Source organism: Symphodus melops, assembly GCF_947650265.1.
Source record: "Symphodus melops genome assembly, chromosome: 10".
Taxonomy (NCBI): Eukaryota; Metazoa; Chordata; class Actinopteri; order Labriformes; family Labridae; genus Symphodus; species Symphodus melops.
In genome coordinates this window covers 16,957,809-16,974,183 of record NC_136700.1, presented here as the reverse complement: position 1 = coordinate 16,974,183, position 16,375 = coordinate 16,957,809, and the positions used below count along the sequence as shown (strand labels likewise).

At 39.2% G+C, this 16,375-nt stretch overlaps 2 protein-coding genes and 1 long non-coding RNA gene across 10 annotated transcripts in view; all 3 read right to left on the bottom strand.

Annotated features, from left to right (window-relative positions):
- Positions 1-5,952, bottom strand: part of LOC306830008 (mitochondrial intermediate peptidase-like) — a 16,216-nt gene extending 10,264 nt beyond the window's left edge. The window contains exons 1-11 of the mRNA XM_079353224.1: positions 5,379-5,952; positions 5,084-5,257; positions 4,565-4,653; positions 4,289-4,375; positions 4,123-4,186; positions 3,845-4,027; positions 3,186-3,342; positions 2,919-2,967; positions 2,346-2,406; positions 1,752-1,804; positions 27-189 (exon numbers count right to left, since the gene is read on the bottom strand). Coding sequence (XP_079209350.1) covers positions 27-189; positions 1,752-1,804; positions 2,346-2,406; positions 2,919-2,967; positions 3,186-3,342; positions 3,845-4,027; positions 4,123-4,186; positions 4,289-4,375; positions 4,565-4,653; positions 5,084-5,257; positions 5,379-5,525 — 1,227 coding nt within the window. The 5' untranslated portion in view covers positions 5,526-5,952. The remainder of the gene's footprint in view (positions 1-26; positions 190-1,751; positions 1,805-2,345; positions 2,407-2,918; positions 2,968-3,185; positions 3,343-3,844; positions 4,028-4,122; positions 4,187-4,288; positions 4,376-4,564; positions 4,654-5,083; positions 5,258-5,378) is intronic.
- On the bottom strand, positions 221-1,738 carry LOC306831077. Its single transcript, XR_013780052.1, has 3 exons — positions 1,562-1,738; positions 326-733; positions 221-287 (listed from the first exon to the last, which is right to left on the bottom strand). It is a non-coding gene; the product is annotated as an uncharacterized lncRNA (long non-coding RNA).
- A 1,380-nt stretch (positions 5,953-7,332) lies between the features above and the next one.
- The window catches only part of brwd1 (bromodomain and WD repeat domain containing 1), a 29,197-nt gene continuing 20,154 nt past the window's right edge, over positions 7,333-16,375 (bottom strand). For 5 of the 8 annotated variants that reach the window (XM_079354669.1, XM_079354670.1, XM_079354675.1 and 2 more), the window contains exons 30-44: positions 15,857-15,918; positions 15,599-15,754; positions 14,665-14,785; positions 14,370-14,495; positions 14,208-14,271; positions 13,907-13,957; positions 13,646-13,771; positions 13,388-13,540; positions 13,031-13,191; positions 12,001-12,164; positions 11,141-11,266; positions 10,608-10,748; positions 10,212-10,526; positions 9,969-10,094; positions 7,333-9,865 (exon numbers count right to left, since the gene is read on the bottom strand). In XM_079354669.1, coding sequence (XP_079210795.1) covers positions 8,505-9,865; positions 9,969-10,094; positions 10,212-10,526; positions 10,608-10,748; positions 11,141-11,266; positions 12,001-12,164; positions 13,031-13,191; positions 13,388-13,540; positions 13,646-13,771; positions 13,907-13,957; positions 14,208-14,271; positions 14,370-14,495; positions 14,665-14,785; positions 15,599-15,754; positions 15,857-15,918 — 3,253 coding nt within the window. In that variant the 3' untranslated portion in view covers positions 7,333-8,504. The remainder of the gene's footprint in view (positions 9,866-9,968; positions 10,095-10,211; positions 10,527-10,607; positions 10,749-11,140; positions 11,267-12,000; positions 12,165-13,030; positions 13,192-13,387; positions 13,541-13,645; positions 13,772-13,906; positions 13,958-14,207; positions 14,272-14,369; positions 14,496-14,664; positions 14,786-15,598; positions 15,755-15,856; positions 15,919-16,375) is intronic. The other 3 variants (XM_079354676.1, XM_079354671.1, XM_079354672.1) reach the window with 3 other exon arrangements.

The following is a 16,375-nucleotide window of genomic DNA, read 5'->3' as shown; positions in this document are numbered from 1 at the left end:
CATTCATCCTTAGGTATATTGATTTCATTATTTACCAGTTTGTGAACATCCTCACTCCAAACCTCTCCAGCAGTGGGTTGCTCAGAACTGAAGGACACACCGTACAGCTGAGAGAACAGGTTGTTCAAACCCTCCATACAGGCACCCAAAGACAAATAGGGACTGTACAGGCTAGGTTCTATGTTGTACCTGATGTGTAAAAAATAGACAAGAATAAATGAATTATAAATTATAAAGTGCTCTGATTTTGGAAATCCTTGCCATCCATGTTCAGAAAGCCTATCTTACTGTTCAGATTTTCAAACTTTTCAGAGTTAAACTTGACTGGACCCCCCCTCATTCTGTGTTTTCAAAATGAACTCATCTGGATTACCGGTCCTTTAACTCGAAATACACATCACATTTTGATATTCCACACAATACTAAATATCTTCTACTTAATCTACTACACCTGTGATACAGTTTCATATATCATGATTTACATCATGTTGTATTGTTCAGCCAACTTTTTTTTCATTTCTTGAGAGTCTCCATGAATCCACTCTTCAGCTAGAATCAGAAAGTAGAAAAGTAGAAAAGTATTCCAATTCTAAGTTATAAATAACATACACGGGAAGTTTCATCCAAACTAAAACCCAAACTGGATTGCCTTATAGCACAACTTATGTTATCATTTCAGGCTCTATTTTCTTTTTTCAAACAACACAATCTCAAGAATTTATCTAATATCTGTCTGTGTATCTAAAAGTACTATGGGAGGTAGAGCCTTTAGTTATCAGGCACCGCTCCTTTGGAATCGTCTACCAGTCGGGGTCCGGGAGACAGACACACTAGGTACTTTAAAGATTAGACTTAAAACTTTTCTTTTTGATAAATCTTATAGTTAGGGCTGGCTTAGGACCAGCTCATAGTTATGCTGCTATAGGCCTAGACTACCGGGGGAACTGGCACCAGGATCTCTTATCTCTCTCTCCCTCTTTCTCTCCCAGCTTTCTTACCTTATAGTAATAAGATATGTCTATAGTGACAAGCAGTAGCTTGTCACTATCTTTGTATTCTAACCTCTCCTTTTGAGCTCTCTTAGGTTCCTTGAGCTCCCTTAGGTTCCTTGGGACTGTTGGTGAGGATGGCCTGCCCAAACAACCCCCCCCGAGGATGGCCTGCCCAGACCCCCCCCCCCAACCTATCCCATCCTATTCTTCTTTCTGCATCTTGTCCCATCTCCCCCATCCCATTTTCAAGCCCAGCACAGTTTAGCAGATGGCTGTTCCGTCATGTTCCGGGTCTGCTGAAGATTTCTGCCTGTTAAAAGGAAGTTTTTTCTTGCCACGCCATGACGGATTAAGCTGGGCTCTTGTAATATAGCCATCAGTAAGGTCCTTTACCTGCTTTTTGTAAACATAACAATGAGCATGGTCTTGTTACCTGCTCTTTTGTTAATGTTAACAGACAAACAGTAAGGTCCTTTACCTGCTTTTGTAAAGTGTCTCGAGATAACGCCTGTTATGAATTGACGCTATATAAATAAAGATTGATGGATTGATTGATTGATTAATATGACAGCCATAATTTGATCAGATAAGTTTCAACCTACAGGGCTCTGAGGTTTTTCAGAATGTTAAAGAAAATCTTACAACACACTGGAATATGAAATCATACATATCTAAAACTTACCCAAATACACAATCAATGTAATTTTCTCAAATAAGCCTTGGCTGAAAAATAAAGTCTGCAAGACAGTAACTACTCACCTTTCTGCGCGCAAGACACCACTCAGGTAGGGGTGGTCCCATGGCATGAGCTCCTGTACATTTATAAATATCATCTTAAACTTCAACAAATACAACTTGGAGATGAAAAACACTTCAGGGACTGGGATATTAAATGTTAAACCTGCAGTTCAAGTGGTCACTTGAGGATGGCTCAAAAACAGAGCCATTGGACATGTTCATAGTGTGGTAAAAAGTTTCTATCCTGAATATATTTTCTTTTCATTCATGACAATGGTGCGTTTACATATTACAGGGGGGATGAACAACCATCTTTCACATTTTCCCGACTTTTGAACTCTAGGTAAGTATGAAAACATGGAGATTCAGTTAGGGCCCACATGCACATGGCAATTTGATAGTGTGACAGCCCTAAACCCCTTAAATTTGGAAGGAATGCACCTAAGGAAGTCTATGCATGGAGGTTCAACTGGAATTCAACAAACCCATGAGTTACATCACAATGGTTACGTCCATTAATAAATACAGTCTATAGTAATATTTGCAATTGTCATGACACAGGCAAGAAAGATATTTTTTAATAAAAATTTGCGGACACAAAAAAAAATCCCTTACAGAATTATTAGGGTTGAGTTTCTTCTTCATGTCCCTCATCATCTGAAAGTCTTTGTCTGTTCTGTGAGATTAGAAGGAAAATATATGAACATTTGCACAGTATATACAACGTATTTTATTAAATGACTTGTTCAAGATTTTACACCTTTGTACTCAGGGTCAAGAGCTTATCAAGGTTGTAAGCTGGCAAACACCCTTGACAGGCTGCCATAGTTAATTATGCCTGAAGGGGATTTTGGGTCTTAGGTCTGTTATATTTGCACAACTTTGGAATTTGAAGGAATTCCACAAATGCAGGAAAAAAAGAACAGGAAGTAAAGGGCACAAAGTTCACAAGTCTCCTGTGTGTAAATCAATAATAGAAATGTGACATGATAAAAACTAAGCATACCATATTTACCAATAACAGCAAAGCCCCAAGCTGTTATTAAAATCTATCACGTTATAGTATCTAAAGACATAAAATATAGTTACACTCCATAAATTACCAAACCAATTATTGGATTCTTTTAAGTTTTTTACATATTAGAAAAGAACAATAGTAAAAAATAAATCCAAAAGAGTAGTTTGTACCTGTTTGACAACTTCTCTGTCAACAACTTAAGAAAGCTCATCACCGTCTCTGCAGAAGGACAATTGAATTCAGTTGAAGCATGTAAACTTTCAAAGTATGTGTATTTTACAAAAGTCCCAGAGTGTGAAGGTTTAAGATACTTTTAAAAGCTTGTATTAAAAATCTAAAAGAAAGACCCAATGACTTTTAACGCTTCCTCTTAATGTCAAGCAAAAACGTACACAGCAAGCCATGCCGACAAGAAAGCCTAAAGTGCTACCATTTACCTGGTGTTTTGGCCATCGTTCCCTTTAGAGCTCTGTGCCCATATGTCTCATAGCCCAGAAGTTTGGCCAGCTTGTATCTACATTTCAGCAGCTCTTCCAGACACTCCATTAGATCTGCATTTGGATGGAGAAAAATCCGGTATGCAATTTCTCGCACCTATAATTGGAAGTGAGGACAGTGTAAGATGATAAAATATTACATTTGAAGGGCAACATATCAACAATGCTGTAGAACCAGGAATATACAATATTGTAAAATGGTTATGACTCGACCACGCTTCTAGACCTTCAACAACACCTGGCTGAGGAATAGGTTAGCATCTCACAGCAAAATGTAACTAACAACTGCCTGCTTTCAAGATGCAGACAGGGGGCTGACACTAATATTTCAATCATACAAATGCTCTGAAAAATTGACAAGAGGACTTTGACGGCCACCACTGACTTTTACACTGACATGCAGTGTAAAAGCACTTTGAGTAGTCAGAAGACTAGTAAAGCGCTAAACAAGCTCAGGTCCATTCACATTTCTAAACAGTTCTGAATATGACATGTCAAAATCCTTAAAGTCAGTTGCGTTTTATGTTATGTGCAACGTTTAGGTACTACCTGCTGTGCATGAAGGGAGAAATGCTCCATTTGCTTAACGAAATACATACCAAGTCATCAGGGGAATCTGCATGTAATCCCCCAACTTGGACAAAGCTTCCTTCACTTGCAAAGTGCAGATGTAGATGCTCAGGAATCGCAGACCTTGCTATTCTGTTTGGAAGGTGAGAGCCAACAAGAAACTCATTGCTGAGATCCAACAGCTTCACATGAAGAGAAACGGCTTCTTTTCTCTGCAAAGAGAACAAGACAACAATTACATATACTGGATTCATATACTTTTAATAAAACCTTGTCACATTTATGTATGTTATGATGACTATCTCACCACTTTGTCATCCAGATGAATTCCACTAATTTCAAAGTCGAACATGAACAACTCTGCAACTCGTCTAGAAAGGAAGGAATAAACTAACTTTATCATATTCCAAACACTCTTAATACCTTGTTAAGCATCCCCTTCTAAAAAATGATGATATTGATATTGAAATTACCTAGTGTCAGCATCCAGTTGAGACACAATTTCCGGGTTGTACAGCAATTTTTTTAGGCTCTTGCATAGCTCTACATTTGTGTTCAGCCTGAAACATGCAAGTATAAACACTGAACTTTAACAAATAAGTTGAGTCCTACTTAACAACAGCATTTTAATACAAGTGTTATCATGATGTAAGGAGGTTAATGCAAGATGTTTTGTTCTTGCTCAGAAGCTAAATTTTGCAGGGGTGTTTTTGTACTGTGTGGTTTAAAAGACTGAATGTGCTACCTACTTTTCCACAACTGTGCCAATCTCTATGCAGGTCTTCTCAGCAGCCTCTCGAAAAGCTGGATCGGGATGTGCTACTTTTACAAAGTCTGCCTGTTATAGGATGACAAATTACTTACCACACTGAACACAAAAAACAAGCAATACACAATACATCAGTTGTAGGTATCAGCAAAATTTAAGAAACAGCAAGTTTCTTTAGACTGGGGTGTATCAGTAACCTTGTTCTTTTATCATCTCAATCTACTGCCTGATCAAGACAAGGTTGTTAGAAAAAAACCCTGAATGTTTTGCCGAACTTAAGTCAATCAATCATCAATGTCATCAATAGAACACTAAAATACCTCCATGTTGTAAGATGTGATTCAGCTATCCTGCTTTGCTGCTGTAACACTGTAAATTTCTACGCTTGTGAGATGAATAACCGATTATCTTATCTTAAGTTGCATCAACTACTGCATACATATCTGTATTGCTTTCAGAATTATATAGGAATAAGATATTTAAGTGAATTTCAACCCACCAGATCTGCCACTTTACACAAACCATCCGACAGCTGGTCAAAAGCCTGGACTGTCTTTACCCCCGGATAATGGGAACACACAGTTTTCACCAGACGGTCTGTGTTTCTGAGAGCTGCTTGTGTTGCCACCTCAAAGCCAGCAGGACAGCTGAGCTCTGGCACTCCAAACAAACCCTGAAACCGAAGTCACACACACAATAGACGGATTAAATAATAATTGAATAATAACTCACAACTTTAGCCATTGTAAAGTTGTCGGGTGATGCACCTTGTCAAAAAAAAAGAATATACAAACCCCGTTTGTTCCCATCAGGTTTACCCTCCTCTGAGTTTTGGCATTGAAAGCAGCTCCAACAGGAGCCCATGTTGTCAAATTCTTTCGTGAATGATCCCATGGACTTTTGTGCTTTATAATGTTAAGAAACCTTTTACACGCAGACATCTTGTAGAGTGTGAAGTTTGTCCTTCTGACGATAATGAGGCTAGTGCTGCTTTCTGTAGCTGATAGAGGACATGCTAAGCTTCAACAGCCTGTTTGCAAAAGAGCTAATTTAAAATACTTTTGTAAATATCATCAGTAGGTCTACACATCGTATTTTGTCCACGTGTGTGAGGCTGCGTACCTGTTAGTGTTTACTATTAACTCACGAGCGACTTTCAGTTCTTCTATTCTGCAACAACGATGGCATTTTCGAGAGAAAAAACAAACATGATGTATTCATGAAAGTAATCACCACAGCAAAGAAAGCACACCAAAATAGAGATCTCTTAAATATAACAGCATGCATTTAAGATTTGTTGTAACAATAGTTAAAAGCTTTATAAATAAAATGTTTCGAAAGTGCGGCCAGCCACCGGAAACCTTAAAATGATGTCGTCACAAGAACGCGACGTCGGACACTTGATCTACCTTCACAATAAAAGCAGATCACTTTGATGCACATATTTATTGAAGATAAAGCCCAGGACACAGAGAAGACCCTTTCGGTTTCGTTTTCATAATTCTATCCACACAAAGGAGAGTCAACGCAACCTGTTTCCTTGCTGTATTTTACCAAACTGATATATCCTCAAAGGTCAACGTCTTTGACATTCCCTTCTCACATGAGTCAGGTTGTAATTTATATATGTTCTGGCACATTTGTCTGCAAATGAAGCTTCAATTATACTTATCCAAGGGACGTTTACCTGCGAGTCATTTTTGGGTTTAAGATAAAGAGGCATTAGCCAACACGCATAACATTGCGTGGAGGTCGGGGACAGTGCCTCTGGACTGGTAGACCTGGGTGGTGGTCCCTCTTTTCAAGGAGGGGGATTGGAGGGTGTGTTCCAACTACCAGGGACTCACAATCCAAGAGGAACAATGTGGTTTTCGGCCACAGAACACTGGGCCAGCTCTGCACTCTCCATCAGGTGCTTGAGGGTTCATGGGAGTTTGCCCAACCAGTCCACGTGTGCTTTGTGGATCTGGAGAAGGCGTTAGACTGTGTCCCCCGTGGAGTCCTGTGGTGGGTGATCTGCAAGGAACGGGGTCTGGGGCCCTTTGCTTTGCTAAGGGTGGTCCAGTCCCTGTTTAACCAGAGTAAAAGCCTGGTTCGCAAGTCAGATCTCGTGCACGTTGCGCAGGGCTATCCTTTGTCATTAGTTCTGTTCACAACTTCCATGGAAAGAATTTCTAGGTGCAGCCAGGGGGTCCAGTTTGGGGACCACAGGATCTTGTTTCTGCTTTTTGCAGACGATGTGGTCCTCTTGGCTCCATTGAAACTGGACCTCCAGCGCGCACTGAGGCGGTTTGCTGCTGAGTGTGAGGCAGCTGGGATAAGCCATGGTGAAGAATGAGCTAAGGGTCATGACTGCAAGGAGATCCTGGATACAAGCGGCTAAAATATGCTTCCTCGGTAGGGTGGCTGGGTGCACCCTTAGAGATAGGGTGAGGAGTTTGGCCACCAGGGAAGAGCTTGGAGAAGAGCTTCTACTCCTCCACATCAAGAGGAGTCAGCTGAGGTGGCTCAGGCATCTGTTCCGCATGCCCCCTGGACGCCTCCCTAAGGTGGTGTTCTGGGCATGTCTCTCTCCAGGCCTAGGGGTAGACCTAGGACACGCTGGAAAGAATATGGCTACTCCTCAGTTCTCTTATTTGCAATCTCCTTGGTCGGAAAATGGCTGAATGGATGGTCAACACGGTTCAAATTTTGAGTAAAGGGTCAACTGCAGAATGATATTAATGGATGAGAGTAACTGAAAAACAATTACACCTTGAAAAGATATCTTTATTAATAGAATGATCAACTAATTAATTGCACTCCACAACAACATTGTCTTCAAAGTTTTCTGTGAAATCTGTTAATAAAGTATACGAAAAACATTGGGCAAAATTCCATCAAATGACTATTTATAAAAAAAAAAAAAAAAAGAAAAGAAAAAAATCCTCCCCATCGCCAAATGAAACAATATGACTGACTCAATGCTCAAAGTCAACTCTGAAAATGAATTTAATACTGAAAGCAGGTTATACCAGACAAGAATTAAAGGTCTTCCCAATATGAGAAATCACAGCATTTTGCAATAAGTACTTTGGTCACTTGTACTTGGCAAAAAGGTACCAGTGACATATGGCAAGACAATGCATTTAAATGTACAAAAAAAAAAGAATTAAAAATAAAGTTCAAATTTAAATATTTTTTACTACCCACTGTTGTCCAAACCTTTCAGACATTGCTATTGTCAATCATATTTACATTTATTTATTAGAATACAACAAAAAAAAAACTACTATTAAAAGTCAAATGGCACATAGAAAAAAAATAAAAAATTGTTCATTTGACATCAACTTATAACACAGTAAAGCATTAAACTGTGGGTTAACAAAGGAGTGCTCTAGGCTAAAGTCTAAACATGGGTGTATTTTGTCCCAGTGAATGTGCTTGGACATCTTCCAACCTGCAATTGTTTCTTGACCTTACCTTAGCTTTAAACAAAACAAAACAAAAAAACCCTGCATGTCTGACAGTAAACTTAGTTGACCCCTGAGTTTCTAATGCAAAACTAGCATATGAAATACCTCGTTACAGTGTATCATAGTGCAAGCCAGCAATATGCTTGATTTAACAGAGGTATATTAGATAGCACCCAAGCTGATAAGATCCCCTAGAATGGTTTATCTGCTGGAAAAATAACAATGAGCAGTATGGAAGATGTTTTTGCTCAGTAATCTTGTGAAAACCAGCAGTCCAAATGCTTGAATTGGTTTTACATCTATAAACATTTTTTCATAGAAAATATAAATATCCCTGAATGAAACGGATTCACAGCATTTTCTCTCTAGGACTCCAGTGCTACTACCATAACGTGGCCATCAAGTGTCTTCAAGGTCTCCAATTAATCTCTATTTACTCTACAGCTTTTAGTTCTAGTTGCTCATTTATTCACTGTCATGATAAGTTACTGTTCGCTTCCCTCTATTTCGGGTGTTCACACGTGTCTTTCGATGAGGTTTGCTGTTGGACTCATCAGTATCTACCTCTGAGACAGAATGTCTGTGGCGCTGCCTCAGCTGGCGGCTGGCAGTTCTCTCACCAATTACAGACAGTCTGTGACTTCTCCTCTTTGGACTGCTGTTGGACCCTGAGGCAAATGAGTTTTCTGAGGCTGAAGAGGACTGCTCGCTTTCCGAGTCAGAACTGTGATTGCTGCTGAAGCTTTCCTTCCGTTTGTTTTTCCATGTTTTCTTCTTCATTCTTCTGGAACTCGTAACATCCTCCTCTTCCGCATCGCTGGGATCAGATTGGGAAGATGTGTCCTCCTTGTTGCTGTTACTTTCCTCAGGTTTGGATTCCTTTTTGAGGCATGTTGAGGTGCTTGAACGGCTCGTTTTATTGTTCTTGGACACAGTCGCATCCTCAGAGTCTGAGGTGTAAATACGTTTTCTCTTGGAAAACGGTGGATACCTGGATTTATTGGGGCAGGTTCTATGAAACTCTCTTTTATTATTCCTGTCTTCCAAAGATGCTGTTTCTGTGTTGTGGCTTCTCCGTTTACCTTGGTTTAAAGCAGAAGAATCCTCTTCAGAAAGAGAGTTCTCGCTGATGTATTTCTTTTTTGGCAGGTCTCTGAGATTTAATCTTCGATTTGATGTTTTGTCTGATTTCTCAGACTGTTCGTCTGATGAGCCAGAGGAGCATTTCTTCGTTACCTTCCTCTTGGGCTTGTATTCCTGCTCAGAGCTATCAGACACGGAGATGTCATGATGGGGCCGTTTTGACTCACATTTTCTTCTTGTAGACCTCTTAAACTTGGCTACAGCCTCAGATTCAGAGTCAATGCTTTGTACTTCAGTTTTGGTCAGTCTCTTCTTGTTTACGTTACATCCCTGTCGACAATCACTCAGCTCATCTGAGTCTACACAATGCATTTTATGAGTTGAGGAAGATTTTTGATCATCTTGGCGTCTTCTCTTTTTCTTATGGTCTTTGATGATGGTACCCTCCACATTTTTTCCATTTTGGGATGGATGCTTTTGAGACCTGTGGTCTTTGTCCTCTTTGCCTGAGCTGACGGGTTTTTGTCGTGTAGTCTTGGTTTCAGTATCCTCATCCTCACTTGTCATTCTCTTCTTCCTGGATGCAGCAGTTGCTATGTTTACAGAGGATTTCTGAGACACTGCCTCTTTTCCCCCCTCCTCTTCAGCCTCTCCAGAGGTATTATCAGAGGCTTCCTGTTGTACAGAGTTGTTGTCAGACTTGTGGTGCTTTGCAATGTGCCCGTTCACATAAGACGATGCATCTGTAAGGTAAATAAAAAGAAAAAAGAAAAATATTAGGATGTCTCGTTATAATTCAAGCAACTAGAAATCAAAGGTTGACAGACTGATGAAAGTGTTTCTTACATTTTCCCTTAGTTTTGACATGAACTGTGTTTAATGCTTTCCGTTTGGTGGACTTTGTGTTACCATTGTGATTGCCATCATCCTCATCCTTGGATTCACCTTCTGATAGCTTTGTTGTTTGTGAAGCTAAAGAGGGAAAGGAGTGTTACAATGAACTACAGTATATTCCACAATATTCCTAAAATGAAATGAAATAACATTTTGCAATTTGTAAAATCAGTTTCAAGAAAAGTAGCTGCCCACCCCTTAATGGCGTCTCTTCATCAGAATCAGAAGTGCTCTGAATCACTGCAGTGCGTTTGCTAGCCCGGGCTGTGTGTTGCATACGGCTGCTCCTTTTTGGCTTCTCCTCTTCTTCATAGTCTTCATCAGACGCCTCAAGGAGTTTGATTTTGTTCACAGCTGCCCTTGCCGTTTTTCTCTTTAGTGACCTCCTAACCATTATTTTACTTTCTTCCTTATCAGAGCCGTGGGAAAAGGATCTGTTAAAATCCCGGCAGTGACGTCTCTTCCTGCCAGACGACCTGCTGCTGCAACCATTCACCTTGGCTCTGTCTTCTAAATGTAAAAAAGGGGATAAAATGTTGGCTTATAGGTTTATTAGCTGGTTTATTTGATGACAGTTGTCAGTAGGGTTACCTGTATATTTCCTGTCTGCGTCAGTGCCGATTCTGGTCTGCCGTGTTTTTCTGTGGTAAGAAGGGCCTGAAGACTGGGAGGACATCTCTCCATCTTCACTTTCACTGTCAAACTCCTCCTCTTCACTATCACTCTCTGCAACTGACAGAAATTACACATTTTTAGTTATCAACCATTTTTGTAGAATGTATAACTTAAGAATGTCACACTGTTGTTTTTTTTTTTATTTTTTAGAGGTGGCAGTAGCTCAGTCTGTCTGGACTTCCTAAGGTGTCCTTGAGCAAGGCACCCCCCCACCCCCATCAACTCAGGAGCACATCCCGAGGGAAACCTTGTCACTCTGACATCTCACCACTAATGCATGCTCGTTTGTGCAAGTGTTGAATACAGGCCTGTGTGTAAGTAGCATTTCTTGATAACAGTGTAAAGTTGATAAAGTGTATAAAATGATCTTTCCACTTAAAATCTACATTCAATGAGTCTGTTTGAAAATTGGATTTCAAAAGGTAACATTAAATTGATATACTACTCACCCTTTTTCCTGTGCTTGCCACGGTTGTTTCTTGTAACTCTAGGATTCTGTCTGAGTTTCTGTTGCCTTGAGCTACTCAGACTTTTTAACCCTTCTGATCCAGTCAATTCGCTATCACATTCAGATTCTGAAATAAAAACAATTAAAAAAATTAACACTGTAGTACCTTCACTTGAATCCACCTTTGTCAGAAGAGACGTTTAAAAAGAGCAATCTAAACCAGAGAAAGAAGTGCAAGCCATCAGTAATAAATTATTATTTTGACATCCCAAAACAGCTATTGGCCTAAACTGCAGATTATTGTGATGGATGGCAGCCTCGGATGGTTGAGACCAGGGTTGAAAATGAACTCTTTTGCCTACCCCGCTGGTGGATTAAAAAAATCAACAGTCACTCATTTTTATTACCTGCCACTTTTTGTTTGTCTTTAAAGGCTCATTTTGACAGAAAGGCAAGATAATCAATTTATTGTTTTGAATATATATGATGTTACCTGAAGATCCCTGAAAATCTCAATCACAAAAGGTTTCTGCTGGAGAATGTGACTTTTATATTTACAAAAGATGTTTTGAGCAAATTCACCCACTACTGTAAAAAAACCAACAACCTGTATTTGATTGGTCACAGCTGCTAATTTCCAACACAAGTTTTATTTGTAGCCTGCTCTGAAAAGAAATGCAGGAAAGTGACTCTGACCAGAGTGGGGCCATAGCAAAGGAAACTCAGAATATCTCTGTGATATGTCAAAACTATTTTTAAACTGTACATCTTTTGCTCTTTAACACAACTATGTCTCCATCTTCATCATGAACCCACTGAATATCAATACAGCAATGAGTAGCAGCTCTTTCTTTTTTTTACCTGGAGTCGATAAAGCACCTTTGGAGTCGTCTGAGGAGCTGTGACCTGAGCTGCTGCTTTCACTCCTCTTTGTCCTCTCAGAAATTATCACTTTGGCTGAGGTAGATTTGGTCACTGACATCAACTCTACTTTTCCCTGAGTTTTTAAAGCAGCTCTCCTTTGACTTAAAAAACAAACAAAAACATTGAATTAACAGAAATTAATGGTTATTGTCACACGTAAAACCCTACATTTTCTTACCTGTCCTGAGAACTTGCCATGTTTCAGTCCCTCTCCTCTGGTAAGAGGCTGCGGTCTATCAGGATCAAAACTTCACAACAGTCTCCTATCCTCTACTGCCAACCTCATTAATAAAGCCCTGGCCCCCCACACTATGTAGAACCGAATCCGCCCCACAGTCAGAACATTACAGCAATTTAAAGGTTGACACAAATTTAACGCATTACAATAATGCATACTGGACTTGGATATTTTTTGTTGCGTTTAGATGCATACTATGAGGAGATTTCTACTAGACATACTTGCAAAGCTCCTCCATTTAATCTTTTGTATACTGTCATGTTATTAGGAGCACTCTTGTTTTACTTACTACTTTTGCTTTAGTCTTTTGCTAGTTGTTTTCCACCAAAACACCAAGTCAAATTCCTCATATATAAATGTACTTGATTCCAAACTCAGGTTGTTTATTAATTATGCTGGAGTAGTTTGTTTATAGAAACAGAATCAGGGTAAGCAGGTTTGGACATTCTCTTTTAGAAGAAAAACATTGATCTGAAACCTTGCTGCTTTTTTTTCTGGCGTTTAAGGCACAGACTTTGTCAGACAATATAATAATAATAATAATAATAATAATAATAATAATAATAATAATAGATATTTAACTATCTGCTATCAGTCCATATCAGACTATTTAATGAGTGCTACTGGACAACATTCTAATGTCATGTGTCAAGAGATGTACATAAAGCTACACTTGTGGTAAATTCACCCAAACTCATTTCATCACCAGGTGTATCGGCTTAAACAGACCTTGTTGTTGTGGAGGCCTGATCCTGTTGCTGCATTTTCTTTCGGAACCGCTGACTGCGGCGGAGTCTTTCACTGCTCTTGATGACACTTTTGTACTCCGATATGATTGTTCTTATTTGCTCCTCAAAGAACGCAGAGAGACGCAGAGTCATACTATAGATCTAGAAAAAAATAAATAAAAAGATAGATGAGTCACATGAGCTTAATAACAAATACTAAAGCCTAAATATACATAACGTGACATATTTCAAAGTTTTATGAGATTAACTCTGACCATTATGTACTGTAAATTGTTTAATCCTACACTGGAGAGCAGTTAATTTGACTTTTCTCCACCAAGTTTAGTAAACTCCTTACCTTGGAGCGTTTATTGGGTGTGTAGGCTTTAGCATTTGCAAATATAAGCCTGATGTCTTTGCACAGCTCTACAGGGTTTTCATAGCCATCTTCTTCCATAGCCCTTTTCACTGTGCCCAAGTCCATTGGTTCATCAATGATTTCATGGTAGTCCTAAACAGGGACACAAAAATACTTCATCTAGGTTGAAGCACTGGAACGCACTTTTTTAAAGATAACCTGCTGATCATACTCCTGGTGTGTGTTCATTTAACCTACTGGATAGTTAACAGGATCAACAGGCTGTCTGAATGGTTCCGAGTCCTCGCAGTCAAATATGTAGTTGAGCAGTTTCTTGGCCTGTTCTTTCCAGCCTTCCCTGTCAGGCACGACTTCTACAGAACGCTGCAAATACAGTGAAGGAAAAAAAACATGATTGCAGACAGACTTTCGCTACCACTTTTTAAATCAAAAATAGTCTCTCCCATCTCAGCAAAAACATACCAGTATGTCATAAATATTTTTAATCCATTGCGTTACCTGGCGGAGTCGGTGTCCTGAAGACGTACCTGGTGCTTCTGTTTCTTCTTCCTGTGGACATAGAAAAGATTTGGGATTATTTACATCAGAACATAAACTCAATGGCATTTCCTATCCTAATGGAAAATACGACAAACACTGGCACTATTAATTGTAACTGTAACTGTGTTTGGGCAAGTAATGTTTCCTCTCTGTCCTGCCCTTTTGCCAGTCAATTATACATGTAGTTAGCTGATAGCAGTGCCTTTTAATAAATGTTTTTAAAAAAAAACCGTGATTAATTAAATTCAGCCAGATTTACCTCATCATCATCCATTTCTTCCACAGCATTGTATATCTCCATGATATCAGTGCAGCTTTGATTACTGTGAAAGTTGAACATGTGTCAATTTAATGCACAGGAAAAAAAATTTCAACTGTATGTCGCTGTGATTAATGACAATCGATAGCAAGTAAAACATACTTGATGAACTTCTGGAGGACATTTGTGATGATTTTTGCAGAGTGGGCAATCTTGCTGCTTGGCTCATTAAATGTGCGGGCGTTGTGTGCAATATACCTGGCGTCCCAAATTAATGCTGAGAGGCGTCTGTGGATTACCAGAGGTAAACAATTACAGTGTCTTAACCACCAATGAAAAACATCAGTTACTTGAATTTCAACAGCTGAGGACATTCAATGACAGTGCCAGGTCAATTGGAAAAAGTACAAATACTAAATTGGTGGTTGGAAGGAGGGGATAGACTGGTGTGACTGACCTATAGAATCTGTTAAGGAGACGCAGTCTGATGGTTCCCAGGTCGGTAGGATAGGCGATTACAGTGCAGTAAGTAGGATACTGTATTAAGTCTACAGGACCAGAGAAGGGAGCTGCAATCTCTGTAGCAAAAGACAAGAGGGCAGATGGATTAGAACATCAGGAAATTAACTTTTTTTTTTTGTTCAAAGAGCCTAACATTCACCTGAGTGAATAACTGAAAAAGTAAATGTTAATGTGTGTACAAACAGAGGTTAAAAATATATATATATTGTTATGGAAAATGCTACTTCACGTGTACTATGTGCGCTATTTTACTTCACGCTGTACACATGTCTCATATAATCTGTCATATGAAATGTGTCAGAAATGTCTTAGAATACTGCATGCACAGTATATAAGGATGTTTTGTCTTCCATCTCCTTCTCACCCTGGAAAGATGTGGGATTAGTCACCTCGGCTCTTTTCTCACACGGTTCCATCTCCTTCTCAGTCTTGAGAGATGTGTAAATAATCACGTAGGCTCTTTTCTCACACCAGGGGATAGATTGTGCCCTGTTGGCTGGGCAGTGGCCCTATGTGGCATGATGGGAGTGTGTTCTGAAATGTTTAAGTTTGCCTTTTCTCAGGGCCTCTCTCTCCTTACCATATGAGAGAGGGGTCTTCGAACGCGGATTCTGCCTTCAAAAAAATATTTATTGAGGCCAGATCGATCTTGAGGTTCTTTTTTTGAATAGATACTCTTTATTCTCACTCTTTGGTAATAGGGAAAATTCCACAATATATATATATATATATATATACATACATATATATATATATATATATATATATATATATATATATATACACACACACACACACACATATGTACATTTTAAATGTATGTATTTTCTTTTCTTTTTTAAAAAAATATATTTTTTTTACACATTTACCAACAGTGATGAGCTGATCTATGCCAGCAATGATTCGCTCACATTCCTCGTCCCTGCTCCTCTCCTCCCACTCCCCTGGCTGAGGCTTGTACATCAGCTCACTCATCTCATCTGCTGTAACAGGTATACAACCTCCTTCTGTATCTGGCTGCAGGGCTGAAAAGCAGAGACATTCAAATACATTGAAACTCAGCTAACACTGTTTTGTTAACTGATCAAGAGTTAATTTGTGAACTGACACTAAAACATGTTATTTACCATCATCTGGAATAGGTTCCACATCCCAAGGACTCAGTTTCTCTTGTTCCCCATTGTCCCAACTGATGAAAACACAGTTTCCAAAGTCAAATTTGACACTTGCCATTATCAGTTTAGCTAGTATGTTTAATAAAGTAATTAAATGAGTGTTATTTGGTTAAATATAAATGCATACGGTTGTAATGTTTCTCAATGACCACTAAAAGACAGACATCACTTGTACATACTATAACTAGTAAACTTCATTGGATTGGCATCCAAGAGAAAAAAAAAAAGTCTGAATCAAATCACTACCAGGAAAACCCTGTCAGTATTCTTATTAAACAGCCAGATGACCCATTTTGGGATCTTGATGACATAAAAGTTGGTGACAGCCTTCTGTACAAAGTGCTTGAGGACACAGCATCGTACTTTATAAACAACATTGTTTGCTGTGCTCTTAGCAGGTGGCAACAACATTTAGTACTGTAGAGTACAAAACATCCAGCAAATAAAAACATGGCCCTCCCTGTCAATTTC